Raw genomic sequence first — 17,902 nt, 5'->3', positions numbered from 1 at the left:
CGAAGGATTGCTTGAAATCGACATGGCCGTCGGGGGGGAAGGAAGGAGCCAGCTCGAAACTCGAGCTCAACTTTCCCTTCGCCCTGAACCGCATCAATCGATTGGCCTGGTTATAGCAAACTTCCACTGATGTAGACTTCCTCAAGTGCTCGAGCTTGGAACGGTCCTCGAACTCCCTCGATTCTATCCTCACAGCTCTCAGGAAATCCCTCAAAACGAGCGCAACCTCGCCCTCCGTCCTCGCCTCCTTCGAGCTTCCCTCCCTTCAGCCCTCCGTCGCCTTTTGGATCTCAGGCCGTCCGTCTATCCTTTAGAACTTTCCGCACATTCGACCTCCCTCGTCGGCTTCTCAGTTCACTCTACCCTGACTCTCGTCCTCTCAACGTGTTCAAACCACTCACTCTGCCTCCGCCTCCTCTCTCCCGCCTTTCCTCAACACAACCTTCCTTCCGGCAACCTTTCTCCTTCATCAAACGCCTGCCCATATCTACTACCAGCTGCACCTCACTCTCCTGGCCTCGCCACACCCTCCCGACTCATCAGCTAAAACATCTCTTCCCTCAAAAGAGCTCACTCGTCCCGCAGCGATCCTCCATGCTCCTCTCCCCTTCCTCTTCCTTCTCCCCGTCCCTCCGAGAGCTAACGAAAACGGAGAGTTTTCTACTCGTTCCTTCACAACCGCCACTACTGTCTTCTTGCACTGAATCCCCTCTTCCCTCCTTTCCCAGACCTCACAAACTCAACTCCACTCGACGCGACCAATGAACCACCATATGCCGACGACTTCAGGCGGCTTCACGCCTCCCATCCCTCGAGATGGGAAGAACTCCGTTGTATGGGCTCTCCTCGACAACTGGTACCTTCAGGTAAGTCGCTGAGGAAGTTTTGTCGCTTGTAGAAACGAGCGTCGCTGACTCGAATCCTCTGCCTTTTCTCTCCTTCCCTTTTGTCTCTCCTGAACATCCCTCCTCCCACCTTCAGAGCAAGTACGCACTCGCCGCCACCTTCTTCTTCGTCGGATTCGTCGGCTTTGGGATCTTTTCTCAGATCTGGAGGTCTCTCAGAAGGTTCGTTCACGTCCTCCTCCTTTTCTTTCCGCTCTCGCTGACGTCCCTCTCCTCTCCTTATTTTTCCTCTCCTAGTCGATATCCCTCCCTCTCTCACAAGAAGATCTATCTCTTACCTACCGCTCTCGCTCGATGGCTCGTCTTCAAACGCGTCTTCCCCAAGGCTTGGACGGCTCCTCGACTTGGACCTCTCATCCCTCTGGGGGTCTTCTTCTGTTCGTACGATTCCCTCTCCCTCTTCCTTCTTCGAAGTACCGACCAATAACCGTCTTTCAGTGTGGACAACGATCTGGACCTTCTCGATCCGACCTTACTACCGATTCCAACGAAACTGTTCGTCTTCCTCTTGCCTCGATGTCCCAGGCTTCCTTTCTTCCGGAGTCTAACACCTTTACTTATTCTTTCCTTCACTATCTCATAGGGGGCTCCCCTCCTCTCGGAACTCGGGCAGGCTGGATGGCCTTCGGAGTCGTCCCTTGGACTTTGGCCTTTGCCTCGAGGACGTCGCCCATGCCTCTTCTCACGGGAGTCTCCGCTGAGAGGCTGCAGGTCTACCATCAGTACGGTGCGAGGATTCTTCGTAAGTCTTCTTCCTGGAGTTTCTCGAGTTCATCGTTCTCCGAGCTGATGACTCTGTCTTTTCTCTGCAGTTTTCCTCTCGGTCGTTCACACGATTCCGTTCAGTGAGTCCTCACGTCTTCGAGAACTAGATTGAGGCTGATGGTTATTTCTGCTTTCTAGTTTATCAGCCGCTCAAAGACTGGGGAGCCGTCGGACTCGCCTATCAGTGGGAGGTGAGTCGTAACGACGCGACGACGACCGCTTCTCTTCGGCTGACCCTCCTTCCTTTCCTTTTCTCTTTTCATTCTCACTCTCCAAGGTCAACTACCAGCTCAACTGGACTGTGAGTACTTTCCCAGTACTTTGCTGAGCATCTTCACCGTCTCTGACGCTCCTCTCCTCTCAACCCTTGTCTCGTTCACTTCATCTCTTCTCCTGACACGTCTGGCCTCAACCCAATCTGCAGGGATTCGTCGGTCTCGGAGCTCTCTTTTGGATCGTTTTCTCGTCGTTCGCCAAACTTCGAGCCTACAACTACACCTTCTTCGTCTTTCAACACGTCCTCAGCGCCATGGTTCGTTCGTCTTCCTCCTGTTCACTTCCGCTCAACTGACCCGCGGCTCCGGTTTTTCCCCTTCGTCCAGGTGTTCATGATCATGATGTTCCTCCACGTCATCAAGATGTCCCAACCGACCCTTCGACACGCTCAGGCCTACATCATCGCGTCGATGGTGATCTTTGCGTTTTCGTACCTCACGAGAGCTCTCCTTCACCTTCGATCCGGACGCGGGGACGCGTCAATCACAATTCTGGAAGGAGGAGTCGTCCGTCTGGATATCGAGACGAAGATGAGCTGGGCGCCGGGACAGTGGGTTCTCGGTGCGTTTTTTTCGTTCGAATTCGCGTCGCTTCGTTCCGACTGACCTTTGCATCTCCTCTCCCTCCCTCCAGTCCGAGTACCCTCGCTCAGAAAGTTCTCTTCCCATCCCTTCACCATCGCTTCTCTCCATCAACCCTCGTCCAAATCTTCCTCGTCGACTCTCAGTCTCCTCGCTCGAACTCAGTCCCCGTTCGGTCTCGTCTCCGAGCTTCACAGGAAGAACCATCGGTCAGGCACGATCAAGCTTGTCATCGATGGACCTTACGGAGGAGATTGGATTGGAGAGAAGATCGGGTGGAAAGGATACGACCGTGTCGTGTTGATCTCGGGAGGGGTGAGTCTCGTCGCTTCCTCTCCTTCTTCTCATTCTTGCCTTCACCGAGCTGACCTGATTTTCGTTGCATGTCATCTTCGTTGCTTCCACAGTCTGGAGCATCCTGGACGACCTCTCACTTTCTCGGTCTTCTTCGACACGCGTCCGACGAGAACTCCCTCGTTCGACAGATCGATTTCGTTTGGGTCGTTCGACACTCTTGTACGTCCCTTCCCACGACCTCCCTACCTTTCTACCTTTTTTCCGACTCTGATTGTCATCCACTTTTCCCCCTTCTCCTCCCTCAGCCCACCTCTCCTGGTTCCGACCTCAACTCGAATCCGCCCTCGCCTCCACAACCCTTCCTGCCTCCCTCGTCGTCAATCTCAAGTTCTTCGTCTCTTCCCATAAGGGAACATCCGAAGCCAGTTCACTCGGAGGGGAGGATCATGAGAGCGTCTCCGAACCGGAACACGAGAAACCCAAAGCGACAAGCTCAGGATCCGCCGACGCTCCTTTTGAACTCGGACGACCTGATCTCTCCCTCATGCTTTCGGGGATGGCGAAGGAAGCCGTTGGGCTGAGCCTTGCGGTCGGAGGTGAGCTCTTACTCCTGCTGCGTGTACTCGTTCGTCTCGAGTCCTGACGCGTCGTTCCTTTCGCTGATTCTCGTTGTATTTTTACTTCACCTCCGCTCTCAGTCTGTGGACCTCTGGCTATGATCGACGAGGTCGAGGATCAGCTCTCTGATATTCAAGTTGCGATTTTGAAGGGGAGGAAAGGGTGCAGGGAGGTGATGGGGAAGGTTGAGAGGTTTGGTTGGTAGGAGATGACCGAGACGCGTCGCATTCGAACGAAGCTGTTTTCTGTTTATAGATGCAACTTCTTAAAGGACTGGAACATTTCTCATGTATATCCCTCATCTCGAGAGTTGAAGATTTTCTCAATTCTTTGCAACCCGCGGCCGCCTCCCCTCGAAATCGTCACCTCTCCTCAGTCTCTCCCCTCCCTCGCTTCCCTCTCCTCCAACCCTCACCTTCTCCTTCCTCTTCTTTCTTTCCCAGGATGCCCTCGGTCTCCTCCCTCCTCCCGGACGACAAGTCTCGTATCAAACGATCTATTCCATCTGGGAACAAGATCCTCACTGCCACGGTGGCTCGAATCTTCTATCAAAAGGGCCACGAGTGGGATTACTCTGGCGTTCAAGGAGGACTGTGTTTGGTGGTGGACAAGCAGAGAGGAGGGGTTTGGTGGAAGGTCGTAGATCTGTTGGTGAGTCTCGCGTTGGAGTTTCGTTTAGAGGAAGCAGGGGGAAGGGGGAGCTGGATTGGGGGACGAGGTAGGGTGGGAGAGGGAAGGAGGAGGAGGAGCTCGACGATGGACGAGAGGGACGAGCAGTTTGCATCCGTGGCTCTCTACAGCTTTTTGCTCTTGATTCTAAGCAGAGAATATATGGAGCGCTTCAACAGTAGCACGATAGCCCTTCATTTCGCTTCTTCCTGCCCTCTACAGAGCTCCCTTTGTTCAGCTCGTCCCGTTTGCACCGCTCATCTCCTTCTTCTCTTCTTCTCTTTCAGGGTACTCGAGGAATCATCTGGGAACACGAACTCCCCACCTCTTCAACCTGGTCCTACAACCAAGATCGAGGTTTCTTCCATAGCTTCCCTTCAGAGGTTCGTCCCTTGTCTGTCCCTTCGTTCGTCGAACGTTGAAGCTCATCTCTGTCCCTTCGTTCTCTCCGCTCGTTTTCGATAGGAAACCAACGTCGCTTTCGTGTTCGCTGATGAATCCGAAGCGGGAGAGATGTACAAGAAGGTTCAGGGAAGAGGGAAGTACAGTGAGTCCCGATCCTTCTTCCTCCTTTTTGACGAGTTGAGCTCGAGCCCTCCTTCCTCCCTCGAATGGAGCTGACTCTTTTGCATTTTCGCCCTCCTTATCCTATCAGCCAAATCAGCCAAAGCACCAGCGGCTGCTTCAGGTGGATCCTCTTCCTCCAAGAAGAAGAAAGGAGGAAAGATCGATAAATCTCAGATCTCGGGTCCTGTTCGTCCTTCCTTTCCTCTCCTCCACTCCTTCTCCCTTCGACGCGTCCTGACGACCCCTCTCGCTGGCTCTTTCTCTTCGATTTTCTACAGTCCGAAGGATCCTTCAAGCATCTCGCCCACATGGGGTACACCTCGGAGCTAGGATTCTCCTCCTCGGGAGTCGATCCGTCGTGGCAGCAGCTGTTGGACTCCCTCGGGAACAAGGGGATCAGCACCAAGCAGATCATGGAGAACGAGGCGTTCATCAAGGATTTCGTGAAGAAGGAGGGTGGAGTACCTGTGAGTCTCGAGCTGGCGTCTATCGATCGAAGTGATGCGGTGGGAGAAGGAGAGAAGAGCGCGACGTCGAAGCTGACACCATCTTTCTCTCCTCTCCTCTCTTCCTTCTCACAGCCCGTCCAACCCAAAAAACGAACTCCTCCTCCAGCACCGACCTCCAAGAGAAAAGCTCCTCCTCCTCCTCCCTCCCGCTCAACAACCTACGCCACTTCCTCTCCCATCTCTCCCTCCGCTCCTCCTCCTCCCCCGTCTCGTCAACAACAACAACCTCCTCCTCCTCCCTCTCGACCAGCCTACACCCCTCCTCCTCAGGAACAAGACTACTACGAGGCTGCTCCTCCTGCACGGGCCGTCCCTGCTCCTCCTCAGAGACCTTCGGCTCCTGCTCTGCCTGGAAGGAACGCTGCTCCTCCTCCTCCTCCTCCACCGCCACCACCTCCTCCTCCAGGCCGACCTGCTCCTCCTGCCTTGCCTGGAAGAGTTGGAGCTCCTCCTGCTCCTCCTCCTCCTCCACCACCACCGTCGAGAGATGGAGGGTACGCGGCTGCTCCGGCGATGCCTTCGGAAGGTCCGTTTTCGATCTCGACGCGTCGCCCACTTGACTTCCTTCGCCCAAACCCGAACTCACCCCCCTCCCCGTCTTCTCGCTTCCTCTCCTTCATACAGATCTCCCCCAGATAACCCCTCCAAGAGCCAACCTCCTCGCTTCCATCCAAGGCGCAGGCTTGCACAAACTCAAATCGTCCTCGTCCTCTTCCTCTCCCACCGCGCCTTCGCATGCCCCTCCTCCACCACCCTCTTCCCACTCCCACGCTGGAACGGCTGCTGCTGTAGGAGGAGGTTTGGCTGTTGGAGCTGGAGCGGGCACGCTCGCAGCGGCGAGTGCGGGAGGAGGAGAGGAGGGGGGAGGAGGCGGAGGGGAGGATCTGGCGAGTGCGTTGGCGAGTGCGTTGAGTCAGAGGAAGGGGAACATGGGGGATAGTGATGAGGAGGAGAGTGATGAGGAGTGGGATTGAGGTGGATACTGCAGTGGATTAGCTAGGCTGGTTTGTGGCTTGAAGAGAAAGATGAGCGAGTGCCTTTTGGTTAATTTTCGAGAGGAGAGTGGGAGACAGCGAGAGAGAGAGAGAGAGAGGATCAAACAGACGGAAGGAAGGCCCAGTTGGACATTGAGCTGAAGGGTGTTTGACGGAAAGAGAGAGAGAGAGAACGAAGCAAGCAGCGAACCGGAAACGAGATAAGTAAGACGAGATCGAGCGGACGCGGACTCGAACCTCTTCTAGAACGACACCTCCACTCGCCTCTCCGATCACAGAACGTATAACGAAGCATCCATGATCCAAACCCGTCCGGTATCATCATCATCTCGTAAAACAATCGTAAAGTGTCGTCAAGATCCAACCCAAAATCCAAAGCAAAGCAAACCTGACCAAAACGGGCGCGCGTGTCGTCCCCTCCTCCCTGGTTTCTTATTCCCTCTCCCCAATCTCCATCCCAAAACTCCTCGCCGTACTCTCCAGCATGCTAGCCAACGATCCTCTCTTCCTCCCCGTCGCCACCTCCTCCTTCTCCTTCCCACGCGCTTGTTCTTCTTCCTCTTCCTACGACGACGACGAGGGCGACTCCTTTGAACCAGACAACACGTACTCCGGCGCGTGCGAGTTCGATCCGGAGGGGGCGTTGAGGTCGCGTCGATAGCGGAGGGGGATGGAAAGGGTTGAGGTCGAGGTGGTGGAGGTTGTGGAGTTGGAGTTGGAGCTGGCGAGGGAGCGTTGACGGCTGTGGGAGAAGGAAGGACGCGTTCGACGAGGAGAGGGTTTGGAATGGCTGGACGACGACGACGAGGACGCTCCTCCTCCCGCAAACGCATCGTCCGAAGGTCGGGGAAACGAAGGCATCGACGAAGAAGAAGAACTGCTCAAAGCTCAGTCGAGATTCCTCCATCGTCGTCCTCCATCCACCTCCTCCTCCTCCACCATCCCTGCGTCCTCTCCTCCCTTCTTCTCCTCCTCCTGGGCGAATCGAGCGATCGGCGCAGAAAGAGCCAAACGAGCCTCGTCCATCATGGCCTGGAGTTTCGAGGTGAGGTTGTCGATGTGGGAGTCTAGACCTGCTGGAGGGAGGAAGGAGGATCGAGAGGGGAGGAGGAGAGGGGGTCGCGTGAAGGGTTGAGGAAGAGGAGGAGGGTTGCGTTCGGGTGGAAAGTTGAAGTTGACGGTGGAGGTGGTGGTGGTGGGTTGAGGATAGAGATCTGAGGGAGTAGAAGGCTGGGGGAAAACAAGGGAAGAAAAGGGTCAAGTTCGAAGAAGGAACGAAGAGAGAGAGAGAGAGAGAGCGACGAGACCGTCGAAACTCACAGCAGTGACGAAATCCTCTTGCCTATAGTACGAAGGAGGAGGACTCCTAAGCGACGATAACGCTCTCTCCTCTCCATCGAGAAAAGGTTCGTTCTGAACTTGATCGGCAGCAGCGTAGACGTGAGGTTGACCAGCGAGGAGTTGAGGTCGACGGGGAGGAGGAGGAGGGAAGTCGTCGGGAGGGAGCTGCTTCCCTCGATCTCTCCAGAATCGATAGGCCGTTCTGTCGAACCCATCAAAGCAGGGTCAGATGGGAAAAAAAGCTCCTGTAAGAGTAAGAAATGGACTCACAAGCCAACTGCTGTTCCAACGAGAGCAGCTTTGAACGAAGTGGAGAGTCAAGTTGGTGAGCTCGAAGCTCGCGCCCCCTTCCTTCCTTCCCTCCCTCCCTCTTTCCAGCAGAACAGAGAAGCGCACCTGAAACAACTCCGTCTACTAGAGTGATAGCTATCCCACGTCTCTTCTTCACGGGTGGTTCTCCAGAATCTACTTATAAAGAGCAAGAAACAGAGCGTCAGCTGAGTCCGAATCTGGAACACTAGCCCCTCTTCCTCTCCCACTCTGGCTCTCCCTCTCACCTCTTATCATTCGCTCCGTAGACTCACCAACTTCCTTCCCCTCCTCCGCTGAGAACATCCCTCCCCAGCTTCTCTTCTGCTCGTGCCCGTGCTCGTACTCGTCCGATCCTCCCATCGCTATCGCCTTCTCGCCGTCTCTCTCCTCCCTCAACCTCCTCCTCCTCCTCTTCTCCTCTCGAGAAAGAGCCACAGGTCGGGCTTGGTGTTGATCGAATTCGAAGTTGGTGTGTGTTGAAGGAGGTGGATCGACTCGGAAGGTGAAAGGGAAGGACGAGGACGAGGAGGAGGCCATTTGCGGCCTCGATGGTGAGCGTTGAAGGAAGGAAGGAAGGAGGGCGTGAGCTCGGAATCGATCCGAGAAAGGGAAGTCAGTCGAGCGGGGTCAAAACTACCTCCAGGTCGAGGTCGATGTCCTGAAATCTTGCGAACCTTGAAAAGAAGTCCAACGTCTCCTCGAATCTTTGTTAAAAGTACAAAAAATGTGCAGTGAGTCGCAGCTTCGATCCACGAAGCTCAAATCTCGTCCCTTCCCTGATCCTCACTGATCCACTCTCGCTCCTTTGCTCTCCCTCTCTTCCGCTCTCCTCTCCTCTCACTAGATCGTTCAAAAAGTCATCGTTAAAAATCGTTCAAACCTCTTGCACTAATACTCCCCCTTCTCTTCTTTCCCTCCGTGACCCTCTCAACCTCCCTCCAAACCTCTCCCGCTCCCTCTCACCCCCCCCTCGAATCCCCTTTCGCCTTCCCTCCTGTTCCCCTGCCTCCTTCTTGAGACCACGCTCCTTAGTCTAGACGAAAGGGAGTCGAGCGAGCGACGCGTCCCTAATTGTCTACCGAGTCGACGCGTCGTTCGTCCCTCCTCGTCGTCCCGCTTTCCCGACGGAAGAAAGGGTTGGGCGCTTCTTCGGATGGGCTGGGGCTGAGTTGTGAGGAGGGTGGGGTTTCGTCGTCGTCTTGGGTTTAAGAGTCGGAGTCGGAGCGAGCGAGGTGGTTTCGAGGGCGCTCAGGAGGAGGGTGGATGGAGATGGAGATTCAGGTCGAGGAGGGACGACCCGTGCTGGGTCGACTGCCATTGGACTCGATGTCTTCCGACGGTCCTTCGAATGATTATGAGGAGGAGAGCCGTTGGAAGAAAGGCGTGGAGGGTTGGTAACAGAGAGTTTCGACCGAACGAGGTCCTCGAGTTTGGTGGCCTTCGAGTCGTCGGAGGAGGAGGAGGAAGAGGAAGAGAGGGAGGGAGGAGGGAGGAGGAGAGCGAGGTAGGTTGAGGCTGCTTCTTCGAGTTGTGAGGGTGTGGAGATGGGAGTGGGAGTGGGTTGGAGTTGGGGTTGAGGTTGGGGAGTTGAGGAGGAGGAAGGAGACGCGACGAGTTTCTTTTGTTGAGCTGGAGAGGGTTTGGGTTTGGGCTTGGATTTGGATTTGGATTTGGGTTGAGTGGGAGGGTGAAGAGAAGCCGCTTTGAGTGATGGTGTCGGTGATGGGATTGGTTTGAGGGTGGTGGAGGAGGAGGAGGAGGAGGAGGAGGAAGACGCGTCGAGTTTCCTTTTTTTCGGATTCGGTTTGGATTTGAACGTCGGTCCAGCCGTCGGAAGAAGCGACACCGATTCAAGCGTGCATCCAGCCGATGTGACTTCCGTAGTCGAGGAGGTGGAAGAAGTGGGAGGAAGGACGAGGTTGGGACCGAAGGAAGCGAAGGGCTCTTCGGGTTTGAGTGCTCGAGGAGGGTTGGGTTTCCGGGACGCTTGCTTGGGAGGCGAGCGAGATTGGGAGAGAGCTGGTTTGGGTTTGTAGGGTGCTGGTTGGGAGGGAGGTGGAGGTAGGAAGTCCTGAGCGAGGGGATGTTCGATGAAGTAAGTGAAGGTTGGAGGGACGCGTTTGGGAGACGAGGAGGGATCGGATAGGGCTGAGGTTTGGGAGGAGGAGGTAGAGCGTTTCAACGAGTTTAGGAGGGATGGATTGAAGGGGTAGGTGGGTAGAGGTTGAGGAGGGAATCGAGTGGGACTGAGAGTCGACGCGTCAAATGGACCGACGCGTCTCCCGCTGTCGCTCTCGCTCTCACTCCAACCCTTCTCCCTCTCCTCCCTCTGGATCCTCTTCACCTCCTCCACCCACGTCCCCAAATCCATCCTCTCCTCCACCTCCCTCTTCCCACTCTCCTCCTTCTCCTCCTCAACCAAGAACCTCCTCGCCAACCTTTCGACAACCTCCCACCCCTCCTTCCCCAACTCCCTCCTCTTCGGATGACCCACCACCACCTCTCGCCTTCCCTCTTCCTCTCTCTTCTCATCCCTCTTCTCCCTCAGCACAGGCTGCGCCCCCCGTCCAGCAGGCGGAACCGAGAGATCCAGCGTCGACGACGTCGGTTCGTACGCCGAACGAGCGTTCGGATCCAGCATGGTGTTCAAGAACTTGAGATCCAGGGAGGGAAAAGGACGTGGAGGGAAAGGTAAGTGATCGTAGTCGGTTCCTGTGAGGAGAGGGAGAACTGGGTAGGCAGGTGAAGAGGGAGAGGAAGGGAGGAAAGGCGAGTGGGTGGATCGAGGGTTGTAGAGGGTTGAGGTTGGGTCGGAGGGGTCGTGAGGAGGAGGAGGTCGGTGGCGGCTGAGGGAAAGATTCGGGGTCCATGGTGGGAGGGAAGTGGAGGAGGAGGAGGTGGTGGTGGTGGTGGTCGGAGTGAGGAGGAGCGAGGAAGGGTGCGACGAGGGTGAGGACGGCGACGGCGACTCTTCCTCCTCGCCCCCCTCTTCCTCAGCCAAAGAAGGAAGATCCAACCAAACCGCCATCTTTTCACCCTCTTCCACCCAGACAGCCTCTCCCTCTGCTAATCCTTCCTTCTCTGTCACGATCCTCCCTCTACTGACGCTCACTCTCGACCGACTTGAACCTGGAGGAGCGAGTTTGATTCGAAGCTGGTCGATCCTACGAAGACGAGCTTGTTCGTCGAGAATGCTGTTGTGCCAGAGGATCTCTGGTCCTCCTTGGAAGGTTTGGAGGTGTTCGTGGGAGAGGGAGGAGGGAGGGTCGGTCGCGTAGATGGCGGAGAGGGAGGGAGGGGGACGAGATGGAGATGGAGATGGAGATGGAGATGGACGAGGGGAGGAGATGGAGAGCTGACAGAGACGAGGAGGAGAGGAGGAGAAGGATAAGTTAGTTCTAGAAGAACCTAAAGCAATGATTACATGCTTACAAGTCTGAGAGATTGAGACCAGACGATGGAAGGACCTGAGAAGGGAGAAAGGAAGGAAGGAAGAGAAGGTGAGCTCGAAGGACGCGGGGAAGAGGAGACCATCTCTCACCTCTTGCAGCATGGATTCTCGACCCTGAAGCGAGTCTGCTCATCCGAATAGAGCACCGATAGAGATAGGAGCGTCTACGAGCGAGAGTGAAATTCTGAGAGCAAATGTCGAGTTGTGGTTGAGAGGCAACCAGCGGACGCTCGTCCCGATTTCATGAGGAGCTGAACCTCCTCCTCCCTTACTCCCTCGGTTGACTCTCAACCCTTACGACGTCTCTTTCCACTTTTCTCTTTTCTCTTTCTCCTTAACACTATGCCACCCTGGAACGCTCCTCGAGCTAAAGTTCAACTCAAGTTAGTCTCTTGTACGGCTCTCGTTTCGATCGAAGCAGGACGTTGACCTCTCTCTCTCCCTTGCTCTCGTCCAGACTCTCTATCCAACGCCTTCAACTCCTTCAAGATAAGAAAACAGCTCTCACCAAGCAGGTCAGTATCCCTTCGCTCTCTGTCTACTGCACCTTCTCTCTCTCTTTCTTCAACCATCTCTCCAAGCTGACCTCCTTCCTCCCCCTCTCCCTCCTCCCTCCTCCTCCCTCCTCCAAGACCCGTCGAGACATCGCCGATCTCCTCTCCAAATCGAAACTCGAAACCGCCAGAGTACGATGCGAAGTAGTCATCGGAGATGAGATCACCGTAGAACTCTTAGAACTTCTGGCGGTGAGCTCTTTCTCCTTCCCTCGAAACGAGCTCAAACAGATGGGAAGCCTGACCTTCTTCTCCTCGTCTGCTACCGTTCTTTCTTACCCAGCTCTACTCTGAACTCTTGTTGGCTAGGTTCGCCCTCCTCGAGAACAGTCCAGCTACGGAACCGGACGAGGGGATCAAGGAGGCCGTTTGCAGCCTGATCTTTGCGGCTCCTAGGACGGAGGTTCGAGGTGAGCTCCTGCTTCCTTCCTTTGTTCTTTTTTGCTCTTTCATCTTCGTGAAGAGATCTCGTAGACGTTCCGAAGCTGATAGTCGCCTCTTTGCCTCGTATACTCGTCGTTTTCTTCGCGATCAGAGCTTCAAGTCCTCCGAGATGTCCTCGTTCATCGAGTGAGCTCTTCTCTCTCTCTCTCTCTCTCTCTCTCTCTCTCTCTCTCTTCCTCCCCTTGCTCTCTTCCTCCCGACCTCGGGTCTGATCCCTTCCTCTTTTCTTCCCTTCTCCTCCCATTTTCAGTTTTCAAGAGATTTCGCCCTCTCCGCCATCGAGAACCGAGATTCCTGCGTCAACGAACGAGTGCGTCTCTTCCTTTCCCTCCCCTCCTCCTCCCATTCCTGTCTCTCTCCTCTTCTCTCCTCTCGCTCACTCTCCGATCTTCATTTTTCAGGTCGCCAAAAAACTGGCCATCTTCCGACCTCCACCGACCCTCATCGACGCCTACTTGGACGAGATCGCTAGGACGTACGGAGTGAAATGGAGAGCGACGGTGGTGGTGGAAGGGGAGGTTCCGGGGGTGTTGGATGCTTCGGGGGAGGGAGAGGAGGACAAGAAGGTACGTATCAGTTTAGAGCCAGTCTCGGTTTTGATGCGTTGAGGTTGGGTTGGGTTTTGAGGAGGTTGGAAAGAGAGAGACGCGTCGCCCCGTTTGCTCACTGCTTCGCTTCGTTCGCCTTCGCAGGACGACTCAACCACAACCACAACCACAACCACCGTGACATCATCTTCATCAGCTCCCATCCCACCACCACCCTCGTACGAAACCCCTCCCTCAGCATCCGAGAAACCCAAACCCGCCTCCCCTCCCGTTCCTCCTCCAACAGAACTCGACGCGCTCTCCGCCCGTTTCGCAGCTTTGAAGAAGAGGTCAGTTCCATCCCTCTTCTTCTTCACACACTCTCTCCCACTCAAACGTTCAAACTGAACCCTCAACCTTTCGTTCTTTCGTCAGATAAGTTCCCAAACCATCCCGTCTTCGTCCCTCTCCCTCTCCCACCCACCCACACGTTCACGTTCCTTTTCTCGCTGGTCTCTGGTGGTGGTGGTGCTGCTGTGCGGGATCCTGGGGTTGTTGGTGGGCGTGGGAGGGAGGGGTTGGTGTGAGGGTTTCGTGGAGGGTTGGAGGGAGGGGTGGATGGGCTCGGACGGACAGGGTGTTTGATGGGGAGTAAGGACGGAGGGAAGATACGTTGCTTGATTTAGGGATCACTTTTTGATGCTTTTTTTTTTCGTGAGGGTTGATGGGTGAGAGAGAGAGAGAGAGAAGGAAGAGAGAAGGAGAGGAGTTTGAGGGCGACGCGAGTGGGTTTTTTTTTCCGTTTCGAACATTCGGATCTCCTATGGTCTACCATGTTTGTTCTCCCTTTTTGAGAATACCAGATCCCTCTTCTATTCACAGAACCTCTCTCTCTCTCTCTCTCGCCGAAAAAATGATAAGATAAACAAAGAAATCAACCACACCTCCCTTCACCAAACAACTCGCCTCTCTCCCTCCTTCCCTCTCAACCCTCACCCTCCCCAACCCCATCCCAACCGAAACCCTTCTCCTGATGGGAGTCGACGTCTGCCGTTTTGTTTCGATCCCTCTGGCCGCCCTCTCTGTCCCTCTCCTCTCACTCTTCTTCCTCTTCTTCGCACTCCCGCACCTCTTCCTCCTCCTCCTCCTCTCACGACGCTCAACCACGAGAACGCTCCCGAATGGGAAGCGTCCCTTCCTCCTCCTCTTCTGCTTCCACTCTTCGGACTTCTTGTACGAGGGGGTCGTTTGCTTTGGAGGACGAGGGAGAAGTCGACGAGGGAGAGGGAGAGGAAGAGGGAAGGAGGGAGGAGAAAGGAGGAGGACGAGCTCATCAACGTCAACGCGGAAGGACGAGACCTTTGAGTGTTTTCATTCAGAACGCTTTGGATCTTCACCATTTGCATCCGACTCGGGCTTCATCGGAGAACAGTCTACATCCTCTCTCGTCAACAACAACAACAACAACGACAACACCAACCCTCTCAATCTCCCATCCTCGTCCGTTGAGACCTCGTCCGACGGCGGCTTCTTCCAACCTCTCCTCCTCCTCCTCCTCCCACCTTCCCTTCCGACCGCTCTCACCTACGGCTCTCCCGCTTCCACCGCTTCATCTCGAACCCTTTTCGGAGAACGCAACGACCACCTCGTCTGCAGCAAGAGGAGGAAGAAGAGCCGTCTCGGAAGGAGGAGGAGGGACGAGCGTCGGAGGCAAAGGAGGAGCTGATGGAGGAGGGACGTTGGGGAGAGCATCAGGAGCAGGAGGGAGGAAACTGAAGAAGAATCCGAGGAGGAGACCCGAGAGGTTGGAGGAGGGCTGGATGTGGGTTGGGGTGAGTGCGGTCTACATACTTTGTTTCGTTTTTGCGGCAGCCTGAGGTTTGGTTGGATGGGGAGGGATGAGAGCTTGCTTTTTGGGTCTCGAGGCTGGGGGTTGGTTGTATTAGACGACGCGAGGGAAATTTATTACGGGATCCCCAAAGGAAGCAGCAGAGGGAGAGGGAAGACGAGACTCAAGCTGACTGACTTTGGTTTCCTTTCGTTCGTTCGTTTCGTTGTGGAATTCAAGCAAACCGCTCGATGGTAGATTCGTCTCTGTTTCTTTCTTTCGCTCATCACTTGTAACCAACGTAAGTTTTTTGTAGAACCGAACTGAGCTTGCGATGCTTCACTGACCTTCCGTTGGCTCTGCTTCCAAACAGATCAACACCCCGACCGACGTGAGCTCTTTCCCTCCTTCGTTGTTAACCTGTTTTTACTGACAGTCTTGCTCCTCTGTTTCCCAGCAGCCTTCTTACTTCAAATCTTTCGGAAACCTAGCAACACCCAACACCCACTGTACTCTCTAGTCCTTTTCCTTTTGCGAGCGAGCGAGCGAGCAAAAATCGGTTCGTTTTCGACGCGTCCCTTGCCTCTCTCTCACCTTCGTCTCGTCCTCTTGCTCACCAACCCCTTCCTTTTCCCTCCCTTTTTTTTCTATTCTGCAGCATACACACACCTAATCCTAATCTTAATCCTAATTCGAACCCCGGACTCTCCTCACTCGACACTCACTCGTTTCGTTCCGTTTCGTTCACGCTCCTTTCCACTTCTCTGAGTCCTTCGCTTTCTTAACGACTTTTACGCCCCTTTCTCTCGCCCCGTTCGATTGCTTGCTCTTTGCTTCTGGCTCTTACCGCTTTACGTTATTTCTCCCCCCCTCTTTCTCTCCCTGAGTCCCTCGCTCCGTCCATCGCGTCGGCCCTCGTCCAGCCCACCCACCCTCCTTCGTTGTTTTTTTTTGGCTCTCTCCCTCTTTCGTTTAGTTTTTTTTGGGGGGGATTTGCACTGATTCGCGCTTTCACGGGTAGAAGGGGCTCTGAGGTTGGCGAAGGCAGACGAGGGAACAGCTGATAAGCAAAGACGATGGGTTCGAGTCGAGGAGGGTCTGTGTGCCTGTAGGTCTATGCGTGAACCTCGAGGTGAAGAAAAGGAGAAAGGGAGAAGGAAGGAGAGAGAGAGAATCTATCCCTGTTGATCTTTGGGGAGTCCCGATGGAGGGTTGCTGGTTGCTGGGAGCGGAGAGAGAGAGAACGAAGGCCTCCGGGTCGACGCGTCGGGACGACGACTCGGAGTTAAGCCTGTTTAACGCTTGTTTCTAAGGAGGACGAATCCAAAAAAGAATTCTCGTCATGAAACGTTCATTGCTGAAATCTACGGTCTATTGGAGGATCTGATCTACCTACCGACTCAAGCTGTCAAATCTAAGCCGTTTCCCTCTTCGTCGTCGTTGTCCTCCTCCTCCTCCATCAGCAAACCAGCCTCGTACTCCAATCTTTTCAGAACGAGGGGGTTCATTTTCGGTAGCCCGACTGTCCGTTCCCTATGACTGCAAATCCCCAGGTCGAAGCGACAAAGTTGAAAACAAAAGTCGTCAGCGCTCGTTCACTTCCAACTCGACGCGACGTGATTCCAAAACTAACAGGTTTCCCGCTCTTCTCCAACCCTCCCAAAACTCCTTCCAGTTCTCCCTCCAACCCAGATCGTAAATCCTCTCTCCAACCCTCGTCCAAACCACAACTCCCGTCCCGTCCTTTTTCGGCGAAGGGATCCAGATTCGGTGGCGAGGGTCGGCGTAAGGGTGAAGGGTTTGGGAAGTCGAGGAGGGGCGTGGACGAGAACGAGGGTCGATCCGGGAGTGGGTGGAGAGGATACGGGATTCGATAGGGGTTTGGGAAGAGAGGATGGAGGAGAGGGTGGAGATGGAGAGACCCTGAAGTGGGCGACGAGACGGAGCGAAGGAGGGAGGGCAAGAAGTCAGCGCGAGAAGTGAGGAGCTGAGGGTGAGAGGAAGCGGTCCAAGGGAGTCGAGAAAAGGATAGGGAAGAACGTCGTGGAGATGGAGATGAAGAAAGGAGGGAAGGGACGAAACAAGAAGACGTCGAGACAGCAGGAAAACAAACGGGACTCACCAACGCGATGATCGCCACCACCCACCCTATCAACCCAACAAGCAGCAGCCTCCCACTCTCCCACTCCTCTGCCTCACCATCCCAAGTCCAGAATCCAGCAATCACTCCCACTCCAATCCTCCCGAAAGGACCGATTCCCAACACCCAGCTCCACCAACGGTCAAACCAGTGCTTCGCTATCGCTCCTCCTGGCTCACGCGAGAAGTGGTAAATTGTGATCAGATGGTGGTACAGGGAAGGAAGGATAGGCCATGTGGGAGGGAAGACGGTGAGAGGGGTGAAGAGGAGGAAGAGGAGGAAGGATGGGAGGGTCGTTGAGGTGATGCAGGTTGCGAACCAGGGACAGTGATGGTCGAATCCCATGCGACAGCGTTGACAGACCTTTCGATTAGAAAATATAAGCGGGCCGAGGGAACGAAGGTCAGCGAAAGAGGATTGAGAGTGAAGAAAAGAAGAAGACGACGCGTCGAGAACTTACCGAGCAATGCCTCACTCTCGCTCCCTTCCAAGAACCTCCACAGTCGCCCTTCCAGCATCTCCCGTAACTCCCTTCGTCGTCGACGCACTCGAACACGACGGTCTTGCGCTGGATCTCTTCCGGAGGGAGGAGAGAAGGGGAGGAGTGCGTCCGAGGAAGAAGGTAGACGGAGAGGTAGAAGTAGAGGAGGAATGATATCGAGAGCGTGAGGAAGGACGTATAGGCGTCTATTCAATCACAAGAGTGTGGTCAGTCCAGCAATTCGACAAGGGGATTGGACGGGGAGAGACGAACAAGAGAGGATGGGTCGCTCAAGATGGCCGTGGACGAAGGCTCGTAGAACTCGTCGGGTGACTTGGTAGTAGGCGGCTCTGTCGAACGAAGACAAGGAATACGATCAGCATTGGCTTCAATGAGAAGAAGAAGATCTGAAAGAGCTCACGCCATGTAGAAGAGGATCAGAGGAGGGACGATCGAGTCCACGAGAGGGGCTCTCCTCCTTCGCTCTTGTGTCGAAGCCGTGGGAGAAGAGGAAGCTGCGAGGAGAGGAGTTGAGGGGTTGGGAGCCTCCTCAGATGAGCCGTCGGGCATTCCGATGAAGATCGAGAGTCTATCGAAGAACGGCAGAGGTCGGCGTCGCTCGAAGGGACGAGGAGGGAGAGG

General features: G+C 55.0%; 7 protein-coding genes across 7 annotated transcripts; 4 read left to right on the top strand and 3 right to left on the bottom strand.

Annotated features, from left to right (window-relative positions):
* The first annotated feature begins 602 nt into the window (after positions 1-602).
* Positions 603-3,721, top strand: BDY24DRAFT_393042 (ferric reductase family protein). Its single transcript, XM_076641001.1, has 14 exons — positions 603-866; positions 982-1,067; positions 1,143-1,282; positions 1,344-1,400; positions 1,489-1,647; positions 1,718-1,750; positions 1,809-1,861; positions 1,948-1,971; positions 2,095-2,202; positions 2,273-2,507; positions 2,580-2,842; positions 2,935-3,043; positions 3,130-3,420; positions 3,523-3,721. Exons 1-14 carry the CDS (start codon positions 762-764, stop codon positions 3,645-3,647), a joined length of 1,788 nt encoding a protein of 595 aa, XP_076495645.1. The 5' UTR covers positions 603-761; the 3' UTR covers positions 3,648-3,721.
* A 118-nt stretch (positions 3,722-3,839) lies between these two features.
* On the top strand, positions 3,840-6,348 carry BDY24DRAFT_107033 (Wiskott-Aldrich syndrome protein). Its single transcript, XM_076635837.1, has 7 exons — positions 3,840-4,093; positions 4,399-4,494; positions 4,577-4,658; positions 4,767-4,864; positions 4,957-5,145; positions 5,260-5,713; positions 5,812-6,348. Exons 1-7 carry the CDS (start codon positions 3,887-3,889, stop codon positions 6,159-6,161), a joined length of 1,476 nt encoding a protein of 491 aa, XP_076495644.1. The 5' UTR covers positions 3,840-3,886; the 3' UTR covers positions 6,162-6,348.
* A 976-nt stretch (positions 6,349-7,324) lies between these two features.
* BDY24DRAFT_107069 (uncharacterized protein) lies at positions 7,325-8,521 on the bottom strand. Its single transcript, XM_076635838.1, has 4 exons — positions 8,081-8,521; positions 7,794-7,988; positions 7,503-7,725; positions 7,325-7,412 (listed from the first exon to the last, which is right to left on the bottom strand). Coding segments are annotated over exons 1-3 (489 nt in total). The 5' UTR covers positions 8,373-8,521; the 3' UTR covers positions 7,325-7,412; positions 7,503-7,723.
* Positions 8,522-8,910: 389 nt separating this feature from the next.
* Positions 8,911-11,488, bottom strand: BDY24DRAFT_442405 (uncharacterized protein; the record flags this gene model as incomplete). Its single annotated transcript, XM_076644681.1, has 3 exons — positions 11,377-11,488; positions 11,268-11,302; positions 8,911-11,190 (listed from the first exon to the last, which is right to left on the bottom strand). Exons 1-3 carry the CDS (start codon positions 11,417-11,419, stop codon positions 8,911-8,913), a joined length of 2,358 nt encoding a protein of 785 aa, XP_076495642.1. The 5' UTR covers positions 11,420-11,488.
* A 73-nt stretch (positions 11,489-11,561) lies between these two features.
* IST1 (Ist1p) lies at positions 11,562-13,529 on the top strand. The gene is made up of 9 exons (XM_076637743.1): positions 11,562-11,669; positions 11,744-11,801; positions 11,919-12,032; positions 12,124-12,250; positions 12,376-12,410; positions 12,535-12,594; positions 12,686-12,850; positions 12,977-13,161; positions 13,247-13,529. The coding sequence occupies exons 1-9, from the start codon at positions 11,629-11,631 to the stop codon at positions 13,248-13,250; spliced, it is 789 nt and encodes a 262-aa protein (XP_076495641.1). The 5' UTR covers positions 11,562-11,628; the 3' UTR covers positions 13,251-13,529.
* A 269-nt stretch (positions 13,530-13,798) lies between these two features.
* On the top strand, positions 13,799-14,721 carry BDY24DRAFT_106939 (uncharacterized protein). The gene has a single exon (XM_076635835.1). The coding sequence runs from the start codon at positions 13,993-13,995 to the stop codon at positions 14,686-14,688; it is 696 nt and encodes a 231-aa protein (XP_076495640.1). The 5' UTR covers positions 13,799-13,992; the 3' UTR covers positions 14,689-14,721.
* A 1,318-nt stretch (positions 14,722-16,039) lies between these two features.
* On the bottom strand, positions 16,040-17,830 carry BDY24DRAFT_416254 (DHHC palmitoyltransferase-domain-containing protein; the record flags this gene model as incomplete). Its single annotated transcript, XM_076643566.1, has 6 exons — positions 16,040-16,178; positions 16,273-16,562; positions 16,762-17,142; positions 17,240-17,466; positions 17,534-17,610; positions 17,682-17,830. The coding sequence occupies 6 exons, from the start codon at positions 17,828-17,830 to the stop codon at positions 16,040-16,042; spliced, it is 1,263 nt and encodes a 420-aa protein (XP_076495639.1).
* Positions 17,831-17,902: the final 72 nt, after the last annotated feature.

The sequence above is a fragment of the Mrakia frigida genome, assembly GCF_051309035.1.
Source record: "Mrakia frigida strain ATCC 22029 unplaced genomic scaffold BDY24scaffold_20, whole genome shotgun sequence".
NCBI classification, from domain to species: domain Eukaryota; kingdom Fungi; phylum Basidiomycota; class Tremellomycetes; order Cystofilobasidiales; family Mrakiaceae; genus Mrakia; species Mrakia frigida.
Note: the sequence above shows the minus strand (reverse complement) of the source record. Positions and strands in the feature narration are given on the sequence as shown.

Bases quoted from the DNA above. Each gene is read 5' to 3' on its own strand.
- BDY24DRAFT_393042 (XM_076641001.1), top strand. From the start codon at position 762: ATGAACCACCATATGCCGACGACTTCAGGCGGCTTCACGCCTCCCATC. The intron at 2,203-2,272 runs GTTCGTTCGTCT...CCCTTCGTCCAG, and splicing joins AACACGTCCTCAGCGCCATG to GTGTTCATGATCATGATGTT. The intron at 3,044-3,129 runs GTACGTCCCTTC...CTCCTCCCTCAG, and splicing joins TTGGGTCGTTCGACACTCTT to CCCACCTCTCCTGGTTCCGA.
- BDY24DRAFT_107033 (XM_076635837.1), top strand. From the start codon at position 3,887: ATGCCCTCGGTCTCCTCCCTCCTCCCGGACGACAAGTCTCGTATCAAA. The intron at 5,146-5,259 runs GTGAGTCTCGAG...TCCTTCTCACAG, and splicing joins AGAAGGAGGGTGGAGTACCT to CCCGTCCAACCCAAAAAACG. The intron at 5,714-5,811 runs GTCCGTTTTCGA...TCCTTCATACAG, and splicing joins TCCGGCGATGCCTTCGGAAG to ATCTCCCCCAGATAACCCCT.
- BDY24DRAFT_107069 (XM_076635838.1), bottom strand. From the start codon at position 8,372: ATGGCCTCCTCCTCGTCCTCGTCCTTCCCTTTCACCTTCCGAGTCGAT. The intron at 7,989-8,080 runs GTGAGAGGGAGA...CTTTATAAGTAG, and splicing joins TACGGAGCGAATGATAAGAG to ATTCTGGAGAACCACCCGTG.
- IST1 (XM_076637743.1), top strand. From the start codon at position 11,629: ATGCCACCCTGGAACGCTCCTCGAGCTAAAGTTCAACTCAA. The intron at 11,802-11,918 runs GTCAGTATCCCT...CCCTCCTCCAAG, and splicing joins AAACAGCTCTCACCAAGCAG to ACCCGTCGAGACATCGCCGA. The intron at 12,033-12,123 runs GTGAGCTCTTTC...TTTCTTACCCAG, and splicing joins AACTCTTAGAACTTCTGGCG to CTCTACTCTGAACTCTTGTT.
- BDY24DRAFT_106939 (XM_076635835.1), top strand. From the start codon at position 13,993: ATGGGAAGCGTCCCTTCCTCCTCCTCTTCTGCTTCCACTCTTCGGACT.